At 44.6% G+C, this 13,750-nt stretch overlaps 1 protein-coding gene across 7 annotated transcripts in view; it reads left to right on the top strand.

The window, feature by feature from the left end:
* smtnb (smoothelin b) overlaps nucleotides 1-13,750 on the top strand; it is a 553,824-nt gene that overhangs the window by 480,143 nt on the left and 59,931 nt on the right. For 6 of the 7 annotated variants that reach the window (XM_068054824.1, XM_068054826.1, XM_068054827.1 and 3 more), the window contains 2 exons: nucleotides 2,583-2,756; nucleotides 11,716-11,778. In XM_068054824.1, the coding sequence (XP_067910925.1) occupies nucleotides 2,583-2,756; nucleotides 11,716-11,778 (237 nt within the window). The remainder of the gene's footprint in view (nucleotides 1-2,582; nucleotides 2,757-11,715; nucleotides 11,779-13,750) is intronic. The other variant, XM_068054825.1, reaches the window with a different exon arrangement.

Consider the following 13,750-nt stretch of genomic DNA (forward strand, 5'->3'; position numbering starts at 1 on the left):
CAAAAAATAATTTTAAAAAGGGAAAAGAAAAAAATAACTAAAAATAAAAGTAAAATGGGGGGCCCGTCATACTCTGAAATTATTGAACTCAATGTTCAGTCTGGCAGGCTGTAGTGTGCCTAATCGGTAAATGAGATGCTGTTCCTTGAGCTTGCGTTGATGTTCACTGGATAGATAGGGAAAAGCTGTTCCCACTCGTGAAAGATCAAGAACAAGAGGGCACAAATTTAAGGTAATTGGCGAAAGAAGCAATGGCGACTGGAGGAAAAACTTTTTCACGCAGTGATTGGTTAAGATCTGAAACGCACTGCGGGAGCGTGTGGCGGAGGCAGGTTCAATCAAGGCATTCAAAAGGGAATTAGATAGTTCTCTGAAAAGTAAGAATGTGCATAGTTATTGGGAGAAGCAGGGGAATGGCACTACGTCAAATGCTCATTAGGAGAGCTGGTGCAGAGACAATAGGCTGAATTTTTATAGCTCGCTGCCAAGAACAGTGGCAAGCTTCCAAGACAGCGCGACACGCGCATGAGCCATGCGCCGTGGAGCCACCACAAAATTTTGCGCGGCGGCTTATTAACATGGAGGGGGTGGAACACCCGCACCCGATGACATAGAGGGGGCGGGCGCATCATCCCCAGCAACGGCTTCAATCCCTTACCAATAATTTAAATTTTTAAAGTGAAATGGATGTGAAATTAACATTTCTAAGTTTACTAAAATATTGAAGGCCGTCTCCCACCCCCACCAATGACCAAACAGTTCAGTTATTGCCGTTTCCCCACTAAAAAAAATTTTGTTCCCATCCCGAACCTCCCCCCCCCCACCCCCCCCGAACTTCATTACCTTTGCCCTTCAACCCCTTCCCACCATCCCCTCAACCAGTAGTAACAGTATTCTCTGCTCCGCCACCTCCCCCCCCCGAAAATTTCACTCCTCCCCCCTCCCCACCAATGTTACGCTTTGGATCTCCGAACGGAGATCCGAAGGCGTGGGACTTCTGGCAACCAGCCGAAATATCGGCGTGGGATGGCCATCGCGACAAGGAAGGTAATTATTTATTTATTAGCATTGATTTTAACATGTAAATTAAGATTTTTCTTGCTGAGCAGTGGGGGGACCGCCCCAAGGCCTTGCTGCCGCTGGTAAAATGGGGCGGGGCCTTCCAGCATCGAAGCCTGTGGCGGGCCTCTCCCAAATGTATGTTCCTAGCCCCCCCCGCCATGACCCCCGACATCGGGGAGCTGGTAAAATTCAGTCTGATGGGTCAAATGGCCTCCTTCTGTGCTGAAACAATTTCTGTGAAGATTGTTTATGCCGTTCTGGACAGGTAGAAAGAGCCTGTATTCGGTATCTTGTCTGAAATATCGCACCTCTGACAATGCCGCACCCCTTCAGTACGCTGGCACAGGCATGATGGGCTGAATGGCCTCATTCTGTGCCATATCATTCTCTGTTTCTATGTATTGAAGTGTCAGCCCAGATTATGTGCTCATGTCCTGAAGTGGTGATAACATGTTCATTTAGAAGGGTGATGATTACAACAACCCTGTATACTTTTATCATTGTTGTGAGCTTAATCCCTTGCTGTACACAAATCATTTTGTTTTAAGTCTCTTGAAACAGAACTGCTTTTTCTGTTATGTGAGAGCACTTCATGTCCATTAGTGTATCACTGTCAACACACTACCAGATAAGTGAGCCAGTAGGTGCAAATGATGTCACTGGATTAGAAATGGTCTGGAACTAGCAAGCAGAGTAATCTTTTATTTTGTTTCTTTGATATCATGCCATCATAGATGATCTTTTGGATGGGGCGCTTACCGGTGACAAAGAATGTCTGCCTATAGGTGTTAGGAGTCCAATAATTTTCATTTATTCACGAAACTAGACAAATATACTATACAATATTCACATTATCTGCTTATTCAGAGAGGCTTTAAACCATGTTCCTGTCACTATGGATCTTCTGAAAATAAAAACTGTATATTCACAAAATACAAAAAAAAATTTAATAGCCATGTGGCAGATTTGAATAAAATGTTTTAATTTATGTGGATCATCTAATTTTCTTTGATTGAGGTGGAATAGGAAAAAACCCTCAGTTAATTGTTAAGGGTTATAATCTGCATAATCATCAAGAGTGGAAGATTACTGTGGGAGGGAAAATATAAGTTAATACTCAATACACATGCTAATTTTCAGTTTCCGAAGTATTTATTTTTGAGGAAAGTAAGACTATTATGTTACTGAGGACAAAAATTATAGTTACGAATAGCAATAAGAAAAATATGTTGTTCACCTTTTATTGGCAATCTTCATTATCTGCTTTTTTCAGGTTTGCAGAACAAAATATAATATTATTGGAGAGCAGAAGAGGTTCAGCCTAATTTTGTTCAGTATTGTCACCAAGGATTAATGTAGTATGTCAGCAATAGATGTGTAGGGCAGATGTGCCCATGAACTAATCTTTAGAGTTGTGCCTAAATGTACAACTTTCCATTAGATATTGGACATTGTTGATGTAAGCTGAAGGGGCTGTGGTGCTGCAGCTTCTTACAGTTGTTTTTTTTTTGCCTCTCCAGATGAGAGAGAGAAAGAGCGTGAAATGAGACTACGGGAACTGAAGCAGAAAACAGAAGAGGAGAAGAAAGCAAAGTCTTTAAATGCTGCTGAAATGACTGTATCTAAAACACAAAAATCTGCAGATGGGAAGACTGTCACGTCCATGTCAAAGACTGAGAGAATCTCCCAGTCGGGTAATGGGATAAATATTGCATAGTGAAGTTTCGGAGGGCAACAGTGATCACTGGTATATTGTAGAACACATGGATATCTTGGAACAGTTGGCTTTGGGCCACATGTAATATTTGGCTAAACACTACTGCAATTGCAGCCCATGGTAATGTTTTTTTACAGTAGGACTGAAGTCGTGGGGGGGATTTTATGTTCTCCCCCCAAGGCGAGTTTGGAGGCAGGGAGAGCATTTAATCAGGCAGGATGCCCCACCACCTTCCTACCGCCACCCCAATTAAGTCCGTGGTGGGAAGGCCCATGGCCGACCTACCCACCCCGCAGCCAATTGAAGTCCTTAAGTGGCAATTAATGCCCAATTAAGGGCCTCAACCCACCGCTGGTATTAGCCCAGCGGTGGGTGGGCCTGTCGCCACATGGGGAATACATCAAGCAAACCCATGCAAGTGCTTGTCGGCTCCAGGTTGGGGGGAGGGGGGGGAATCGGGGTCCCTTGTTAAAAGGTACTTAGTGCCTGATCAAGGAACCCGGCATCGGAAGGGAAGGGCCCGCTCTGAGCCATCCTCCTGCCCTTGCTGCCGATCTGTCCACTATAACCCCTCCCCCGTGACCCACACCCAGCGAAATCCCTCCCGCCCTGACTCACCTGTGGCCTGGGTCCCTCAGCAATCCACGGCTACCAGTGGTTCCATTACCGGCAGCAGCAATTGCCTCCACAGTGGCGCTGCTAGAGGTTGGCAGCTCTCAGCAGGCGGGACTTCAGTTGCCAACTCCTTAATCCTGGGGAAGGTCTGCCACTGTCCACTTAAGTGCCTAATTGGCATGTAATGCGGCAGGCCTTCGTCAGAGGAGATGATGCAGGGCTCTCACTGGCTCTTCAGCCAGTGGCCGAAACCCTCATCGCCTACATAAAATGCCCCCCCCCCCCCCACCCCCTCCGTAATCATTAAACTGGCAGTCATGCACAAGCAATGTTAACCAAATCACCAACAGATTCTTCTTTATTTAGCTAAAGACTTTGGAGTCAAAAAGTTGAGAAGAATTCTAAAATAAGATGTTGTCCAGAAGGTATGGTAAAGGACTACTAAATTGACACTTGGATTAGATACTTCACCCCGAGGAGATTTTCTGCAAAGTAGGCATGCTTATGCTGGAGAAAAGAAGACTCAGAGAAGATCTAATTGAGATATCGAAGATTTAAGGAGTATTGATAAAATGAATTAATATTTTTGATATGTGTTCACAAACTCTGCAAAACATGGGTTATGTGCTGAACCTCAGGAAAAGGAAAGCAAAATGTTTAATTTTAATTACTTTACGCGAGGGTTGTGAATATATGGAAGAAAATGGCCCGAGGGGCACTTAAGGTGGACAATATTGGAAAATTCATGAGGAAACAAGATAGGTATTTGGCAGAGAAAGTGATCAAGGCATATTAGAGCCACAGTAGTTGGAGTATTTGGAGCTGGCTAGGCGGGCCACAATGGTGTTGTCCAGTCCTATGCATTCCTATGTTCTTGCTGTGCACCAAGCAACTAGACTGAGAAATGCTACGCTACCACTCATCAGTATTAGAAAGGGGCTTGCCTTGTATATTGTTAAGTACTTAAACGCCTTTTACAAAAACAACTTGTATTTATATAGCACCTTTACCATAATAAAACATCCCAAGGCTCTTCACAGGAGCATTATAAAGTAAAATTTGACACCTAGTCCCGTAAAACAGTATTATGCCAGTTGGCAAAAACTTGATCAAAGAGATAGGTTTTAATGAGACTCTTAAAGAAGGAAAGAGAGGCAGAGGTTTAGGGAGGGAATTCCACAGCTTAGGGCCTAGGCAGCTGAAGGCATTGCCACCAATGGTGGAGTGATTAAAATCAAGGATGCTCAAGAGACCAGAATTAGATGAGTGCAGATATTTTAGAGGGTTGTGGCGCTGGAGGAGATTACAGAGACTGGGACAGGAGAGGCCATGGGGGGGATTTGAAAATGAGGATGAGAATTCTAAAATTGAGACATTGCTTGCCCGGGAGCCAATGTAGGTTAGCAAGCACAGGGTTGGTGGGTGATCAGGACTTGGTGTGAGTTAGGACAGAGGCAGCAGAGTTTGGATGACAAGTTTACAGGGGATAGCTTGTGGGAGGATTGCCCAGGAGTGCATTGGAATAGTCAAGTCTACAGATAACAAAGGCATGGATAAGGGTTTCGGTGGCAGATGAGCTGAGGCAGGAGCGGAGTCGGAAGATGTTATGGAGATGGAAAGAGGCGGTCTTAGTGATGACTCAGATGTATGGTTGGAAGCTCATCTCTGGATCAAATATGACACTAAGGTTGCAAACAGCCTGGTTTAGCCTCAGACACTTGCCAGGAAGAGGGATGGAGTTGGTAGCTAGGGAAAGGAGCAAGTGGCAGGGACCGAAGACAAAGGCTTCGTCTTCCCAACATTTAATGGGAGGAAATTTCTGCTCATGCAGTACTGGATGTCTGACAAGCAGTCTGATAATTTAGCAAAAGTGGAGGAGTTGATAGGGATAGTAGTGAGGTAGAGCTGGGTGTTGTCAGCATACATGTGAAAACTAATGTTTTGTTTTCGGATGATTTCACTGGGAGGCAGCATGTAGATGAGAAATAGTAGAGGGCCATGGATAGATCCTTGGGCGACACCAGAGGTAACAATGTCAGAGCAGGAAGAGAAATCATTGTAGGTCACATATTCATGTTTTATTTTTGTGACCTGCAAACTGAAGGTGCAATTTATACACTAAAAAATATAAGACAAAGATTCTAATAGCTAGTCTATGTGTGGCTATCCTTCATATGAAGGATAACTAAGAAGTTTCTTTGGTCTTCCAGAGTATCTGCTGAGCCCAGTCTAAAAACCACTGGTTGTCATGCACTGGTCATGGTTTTGGATGATCTGGTTGGAGTCAGTTGGAAGTTGTGGTTTGCTGTTTCCTCACTTTCCTGGGGTAATACGTATTTAACACTAGGCTAGGGAGGATTACACACTCAGAGAAGGCAGTCAGGTGTTATAGGGAGAGCTTGACCAGCTTTGTACCTCTTCTGAACTGACAACTGAAGCTCAATACAGACAAAGGCATTGAATATGTGAATTAATAATAGCGTAAATGTGTACTCAGTGGGTGGAATAGAACTTAACCAAGGGGCATATTGAAAGAGAGCTAGGGAGTGTTACTTGACTCATCGGGGGGGGGATTTTAACATGGGTAAGTGCATGGCTTTGGGTGCGAGTGGAGTGGTTAAGTTATGGAAAAATGAAAGTGTGTTGGGAATGCACTCCAATCCCCAACTTGCGCATTTAACTCCAACGTGTTAGGCTGTGGGTTGTCAATTTCAGTATGTTAATCAGAAATAAAAACAGAATGCTGGACATATTCATCAGGTCAGGCAGCATATGTGGAGAGAGAAACAGAGTTAACGTTTGAGGTCAATGACCTTTTGTCAGAATTGTAAAAAGTTAGAGATATAACAGGTTTTAGGCCCTTCCTGTGCAAGCACCTGCCCTTTTACCTCTTCCCTTCACACCATCCAGGGCCCTAAACTCTCCCTCCAGCTGAACCAGTGCTTTACTTGAACTTCTTTCAATTTAGTATATTGTATTTGCCACTCACGATGCTCTGTAATGGGGAGACCAAATGCAGATTGGGTGACTGCTCTGTGGAACACCTCCATTCTGTCCGCAAGCTTGACCCTGAGCTTCGAGTTGCCTGTCATTTTAATTCTCCTCTCCACTCCAACTCTGATCTCTGTCCTTGTTCTCCTACACTGTTCCAATGAAACTCAGCATAATCTTGAAGAACAGCACCTCACCTTCCGATTAGGCACTTTACAGCCTTCCGGACTTAACATTGAGTTCGACAATTTCAGATCATAACCACTGCTCACAGTTTTTCAGACAGCAGCCATTGGTGATGATTCTGCATTTACACCTCCTCTAGACCCATCATTTGTTTCTTTACTTGTCCCGTTATCATGTCCTTTTGCCTTGCTCCATCATCCCTTTTGTCATTTAATCTCACTTGCCTTCCATCCTCTCACAGACCTTCCCTTTTGTTCTTTCCTTCCCTTCCCCCTTTCCCTGCCTCTGTACTTGCTTAAAATCTGTCACATCTCTAACTTTTTCTAGTTCCAGTTTAACTGTGGACCAACAGTTTTTCCAGGCTTCCTGGAACTCGCCAGTGAAAACAAGGTGAGGACACAGTAGCAATTGAAGGCATGGAAGACACAACGGGGAAATATACCCATAATACTGACATCATACTGCTGCTTTCTTGCCAGTTTGTGTCAAAGGCTTTGTTCACAATACTGGTGCTGAAAGGTTACTTTCTCAACTTCGGAGGTGTCATCTATACTTTGAAAATTTGCACTTTGGAACTCTGATCTATCAGATCAGCATGGGTGCCACTTGTGGTGTGTTACTTTAGACCTCAGATGAGGATCAAGGTGATCAGCAGGAACCGCACCAGCAGGAGCAACAACAACATGCTATTCACAGACCTGCAGCTCCACGGGAGAGAGGGGATCAACAGAGAGGCGCAGCTCTCAGGAGGCCATACCCAGCAAAAAGGTCTGCAGGCAGAGGTAAGGCTTCCTCAGCATATCAGAATACCAATGTCTCATGAGGCTCAGGATGTCACGTCAGATAGTGGCAGACATTTGCAGCCTGCTGAAACAAGACCTTCTGCCAAGTGGACCTGGTGGCCACACTTTACCAGTGACTGATAGCATCACCACCAACCTCAACTTCTTTGCCTCTGGATCCTTCCAGGGCTGTGCTGGAGACATTTGCAGGATTTCTCAGTCGGCACGTCCGAAAAATGCATAAGATAGGTGACAGATGGCTTGTTTACCAGAGCCAGCAATTATATACATTTTTCCTGTGATGAAGCTAGTCAGCGTGAGCAGGCGCTCGGGTTTCTGGCTCTGGCTGGTTTCCCACAGGTGCAGGATATCATTGACTGCATTCATGTGGCAATAAAGGTACCCTCAGATGACCCAGGAGTATTCATCAACCACAAGGGCTTCTACTCCATCAGCGTGCAACTAGTGCGCAACCACAAAGAAGTTTATGCAGCTGTACGCAAGATTCCCGAGCAGCTGCCATGATGCTTTTGTCCTGCGGTAGTCCACCCTCCCTGATCTCTTTGCACTTTGAAGCAGACATATTGGCAGGCTGCTTGGAGGTGAGGGACATTCACTTAAAACTTTGCTGATGACACCTGTGAGGAACCCAACCAATGAGGCCCAGGAGCATTATAGTGAAAGCTGTACAACAACCAGATGTTAATTTGAGCAAACCATCTGCCGGCTGAAGATGTGCTTCAGGTGCCTGGTCAGATCTGGAAGCACTCTTCTGCACACAACAGCCAGGATCCCCAGAATGGTCTTGATGTCCTGCACTCTGCACAGCATTACACAGCAGCAAGGTTTGGACCTGAAGGAGGAACCAGGTGCAAAGCACAGAGCCACTTCAGATGATTCTGCAGAGGAGGCAGAATGTGATGTGGCCAGTGCACCAGCAGCAGCACTCTTTGACGTCCTCATTTTTGGACGGTCCTCTTAGGCTGCACCAGTCCACCCATCTGACAACCACATGCAAAGCTACTTAACCCATCAACCACACCCCCTCCCAATGATGCTAATACAAAGCAGTCCTGCAAACCACCAAGCATCCCTTTCATAATCTCCCATTGCTCAGCATCAGTTTATGTCTTACCATTCATAAGCAAAAGGCCACTTGTGTACCAGCAACCAAAACTGGCAAGACAGGAAAGTGGTGGACAGAGATAATATTTATGTGGCTCAAAAATAAAACAAACTTAACATTCTAACTTCGTGTAACACACCCATGTGCATACCTTTGTGCAACTACAAATCTGGACTATTCCTCTTCCTAGCACTTCTGTGTGGTGCACCTGCTGTGGCTTCAGTGGAGATAGAGGCAGACTGTGCAGATCACTGACCTGACTGCTGAGATGCCCTTGGCTGATGTCCTCTGGGTTTTGGAGCCTGTGAGGGCCCTGCCAAAGACTGCTGCACCGGAACCTATGCAAGGACAGACTCAGCTATTAGGGCACGAGACAGCATGTGGGGTACTGACTGAGGAATTGCGGGTGTGGGGAGGAGGCAGTGAGTGAGAAGTGGAAGCGCTTTGAGCTGAGCCCCTAATTCCATGTCCCGTTTCACCATCATTCCACTCATGGCCCACCCACGCCTCACTGCTAGCAATGAACAGGAGAACACTTTGCTGCAGATCAGTGGAGCATTAAACAGCCAAAGCTAGGGTATTGTTCCACTTATTTAAATTGGCGTTCATAGCATGTAAGCCATTGGTGAAGGCCTACGATTGCTGCATTGGAGGGTCCATGCAGGTGGTCTCTCTTTCCATGGAGGAAGACATCATTGCAAAGGACTGTGACATCATGCCAGTCATGCTTGAGATGAACTCTTCCAATCTCTCTGTAAGCGTGCTCAATGCAGTTGGAACACCTGCCAGTACATAACAAATTTTTTGCTGCTGCTCCAGAGGTATAGTATTTTTTGACTGCCCTGTTGTAAAGCATCTGCATCCAGCTGAACAGAGCTTGGAGCATCCTGTGGCCTCCATGGACTTTCCACTGCTGTCTCTGTCTTCACCATCTGCTCTTGCTCACTTGTGATGTGTGAGTCACCAGATGAAAACCCAACTGCCTTACTGCTCCCACTGAAATGTGAGTATGTGAGCTGGTGCATGATCTCCATGAGTCCTGTGGCACTCCACCCTCAGAGGGAGTGACCTCCTCTCAGGAGTCATCGTCGTTGTTATCCCCGGACCACCTCAGGCAGGATGCTTGAAGGCCCCGTGGGATTCTAAAGACGTGAAGTAGAACTGTCAAGGTAAGAATGTTTTAAGCAATCATTATGCACGTGATCATATTTCACTCACTTTGAAATCAAGTCAACATGAGTGAGTGTTGTATGCCATGTGAATGTCTGATATTTAATCATGCCACTAGGTAGCTGGGAAGCCCCATCTCTGATGGCCAGGCATGCCAGGACTCCACTGATGTCCAGCACTGCCTCCTCTTCAGCTGTCAGTTACAAGATGGCTGGAAAGCCAACTGTATTCTCTGCCTGTCCTTTGAGCTGTGTGCTCTCTTCTGCAAGGAGGGAAAGAAGAGACCTATGAGTGAGAGTAATGGCATGTGTTGAAAGGATGGATGATTATTGTAGTATAAGGATGTAAAGGGCTAATGCTGAAGACAGTGAGAGCAACCCCTATCAACCCTATCACTGTAAGAGTGATGATGCCATAGTCACATGAGGTTAGGCTGGAGAGGAGGAGTCAGCACGAAGGATGCTAGCTTAAGAGACTTGTTGAGAGTGTATATAGTATTATGTAAATAATAAACAGTTCTTAGTTGACCTTATCCTGAGTCTGAGACTTTCTCCAGAATGTCCTTTTTACACTACTAAATACAACAACAACATGCAACAATTATGAGGGTGAGGCATGACATTACATAAGGATGAGGGTGAGTATCAGTGGTAGATGCGGAGATGGGGATGTGAGGAAGTGCATAGACAGCGAGGGATGGGTATATCTGCAAGGTAACTTGGTGTGAAGAGTGATGTGCTGGAGTAGGCTTGAGAAAGCAGAGTGAGGGGGTTGGAGTGATACATTCACCTATATTCTGAGATGTGTATCACTGCACTCACCTGTCCTGCCCTGCTTAGGTCATTAAACCGCTTTTGGCATTGAGTCCACGAGCTGCTGCTGACCTCATGAGCAACTGCCAGCCATGCCATTTTTTGTTTCACTTTCTCCTGTCAGCAGGGAAGAGTATCTCCATGTGGCCCCTTACAGACAGCACATCCAGGGAGGCATCTCTAAAATGAGGCACAGCCTTTGAGCTTCTGAACTTCATTCTGCCAGCTGCTTCTGTTGTGTTCCTGGTTGCAAACTCCAAATTGCATGTTTGGAATGTCCCTTTTAAATACTAGAGTTGAAATCATCTCCACCCTGCTCCTAGCACATTGCGAGGTTAAAATCCAACCCAATGTGAAGTGGAGGAAATAAACAAAGTCATAATGTTCCAATGTGAAATTAGTTAAACTGAAAGCCCAGAAGTTAGGTTAGGCCCTGCAATGCCCTGATCAGCCTATGCCTGGAGTATTGTGTACAGTTCTGGTCCTTGGAACGTAAGGGAATATAAAAGCAGTTTACAGGAGAGCATTGCTGTCTGAGGGAGTTGCTGTGAGGCAGCAAGGGCTCTCCAGCCTTGAAAAGAAACATTTTAGAAGGGAACATGCAGATAGATCAGATTCTTAATAAAATAGTGAATGTAAACATGAAAAATATCATCACACAGACCAGAAAAGACATGATTCAGAGTGTAAAATGCAAATTTAGTTTACACAGCGGGTGATTCACAGCTGGAATGGATTGTCAGAAAGAATGGTTGAGACTACTGGACTCAGTTAAGAAGCAACTAGGGGCTGTAATGGAAAGAAGGTAGAGTTGTTATTCCAGAAGGGGGAAATTAAATAGGCTGAAAGACCTTCATCTACACCTACCTTGTGATCATGATAGCAAAAGAAATTCCAACCATTCCTCCTTCCTATTTCTTCACTATTTTGGAATCAAGACCCACTACTCCATTTCATCTAATTCATTCTTTCTCAATATCTCAAAATGATGGAACGATTTACATTTCTCAGTCTTCTGTTCCTCTTATAAGCTACAAGTTTTTTAAACTGGAGCTTGGTGTAACGTCAGCACCTCTTATTGAATTACTTTGTCTTCTTTCTTCCTGTTTTTCAAGCTTGATGCACTATGGACTAGAGCCTTTATCTACAGTTCTCAATTTAAAAAAAAAATCGATGCTCAGTTATGGTGGTGTTGGGTCAATACTAATTCCCTTGTAATATCCAGAATTACTGAAAATTATTCTGGTATTTCAGATGGTGGCAACAGAACTTTGCGAACTACCACTGTGGAGTCTAGCATTGTAAAGAAAACTGATGGTAAGTAGAATAAGTTAGACTAATATGAACTCTTGAACTATGTTCAACTCTGCTAAATCTGAAACAGCAGGATCTTGGATTAGGACATGATATTCGAGGGAAACAAAGCTGTCCCACATCTCAGTTGGTAACTGCACTGGTACTTGTGAAGCTCAATTGTGGAACTCAGTTTTACAAACATGGAAGCCCAGGTTTGATCTTCAGTTTCAGCAAAGGCAGCTGTTGTGATGCTGCAGTTGGTCTCAGAGCCCTTGGTTGGGAGGGGAAAAAAGTAGCCAGAATTGCTGCCCTGAATGCAGTTCAGTGACCCATGCTAAAAAGTGCGTATGTTAATGTCAGGTGAGGACATGATCAGGCTTGGCTATGATGCATTCCACAAATTAATAGTCTGACAGCACTCACTATAATGACTGGCAAGGCTGACATATCAAGAATGGTTACTTGTCCTGGGAGTTGAAAGTTGGGGGACACATGGAAACATAACCTAAATAAGTCAGCAACACAAAAAAAAGCGAAGATAACAAGTTTGTGGCAATGAAATAACAGGGAAAACCATGAACCTTGTTTAGTCGACCTTTCAGTTATTTCATTTCTTCAGTGATTCAAGACCGGGTTGAAAAGAATAGAAACTGTAACAGGTAGCAATAATTTCAGACTTTTGTAACACCCAGAGTGATACAAGTATGATTCAGTACAACCAATACAACAACGACGACATACTTATGTAATGCCTTTAATGTAATAAAATGTCCCATGGTGCTACACTGTAGCTCTATAAAACAAAATATGACAATGAGCCCCATAAGGAGATATAAGATCAGGTGACCAAAAGTTTGGTCAAAGAGGTAGGTTTTAAGGAGTGTCTTAAAGGAGGAAAGCAAGGTAGAGAGGCGGAGAAGTGTAGAGAGGGGATTCCAGAGCTTAGGACCTAGGAAATTGAAGGCACAACCACCAATGGTGAAGCGATTAAAATTGGGGATATTCAAGAGGCCAGAATTAGATGAGCACAGATATCTTGGAGCATTGTGTAGCTGGAGGAGATTACAGAGATAGGGAGGGGTGAGGCCATGTAGGGATTTCTAAGAAAGGATGAGAATTTTAAAATCAAGTTGTTGCTTGACTGGGCGCCAATGTACATCAGCAAGCATTGGGTGATAGGTGAATGGGACTTGGTGCAAGTTATGACATGGGTAGCAGAGTTTGAGATTACCTCAAGGTTATGGAGGGTAGAATGTGGGAGATCAGGCAGAAGTGCGTTGGAATAATCGAGTCTAGATGTAACAAAGGCATGAATGAGGGTTTCAGCAAGCTGAGACATGGCGCAGTCGGGTGATGTTACACAGGTGGAAATAGGCAGTCTTAATGATGGTGCAAATGTGTGGTTGGAAGCTCATCTCTGGGTCAAATATGACACCAAGCTTGCAAATAGACTGGCTTAATCTCAGACTGTTGCAGGGAGAGGATGGAGTCGATATCTAGGGAATGGAGTTTGGATAGGGGACCAAAAACAATGGATTCAGTCTTCCAAATATTTAATTGGAGGAAATGTCCACTCATTCAATATTAGATGTCAGATAAGCAATCTGATAATTTAGCAACAGTGGAAGAGTCGAGAGAAGTAGTGGTGACACAGAGCTGGTGTCATTAGCGTCCATGTGAAAACTAATGTTGTGCTTTCGGATGATGTTGCTGAGGGGAGAAATAGGAAGGGGCCAAGGATAGATCCTTGGGGGACACCAGAGATAACGATACAGGAGCAGGACGAGAAGCCATTGCAAGTGATACTCTGGATATGATTAGATGGACAAGAATGGAACGAGAGGCTTTGTAGGAGGATGGTGTGGTCACTGTTACAAAGGCTGCAGACAGCTTGAGAAGAACAAGGAGGGAAAGTTTACCTTTATCACAGTCACATAGGTTGTCATTTGTAACTTCGATAAGAGCTGTTTCGGTACTATGGCAGGAGAGGAAA

Source organism: Heterodontus francisci, chromosome 23 (assembly GCF_036365525.1).
Source record: "Heterodontus francisci isolate sHetFra1 chromosome 23, sHetFra1.hap1, whole genome shotgun sequence".
Lineage (NCBI taxonomy): Eukaryota > Metazoa > Chordata > Chondrichthyes > Heterodontiformes > Heterodontidae > Heterodontus > Heterodontus francisci.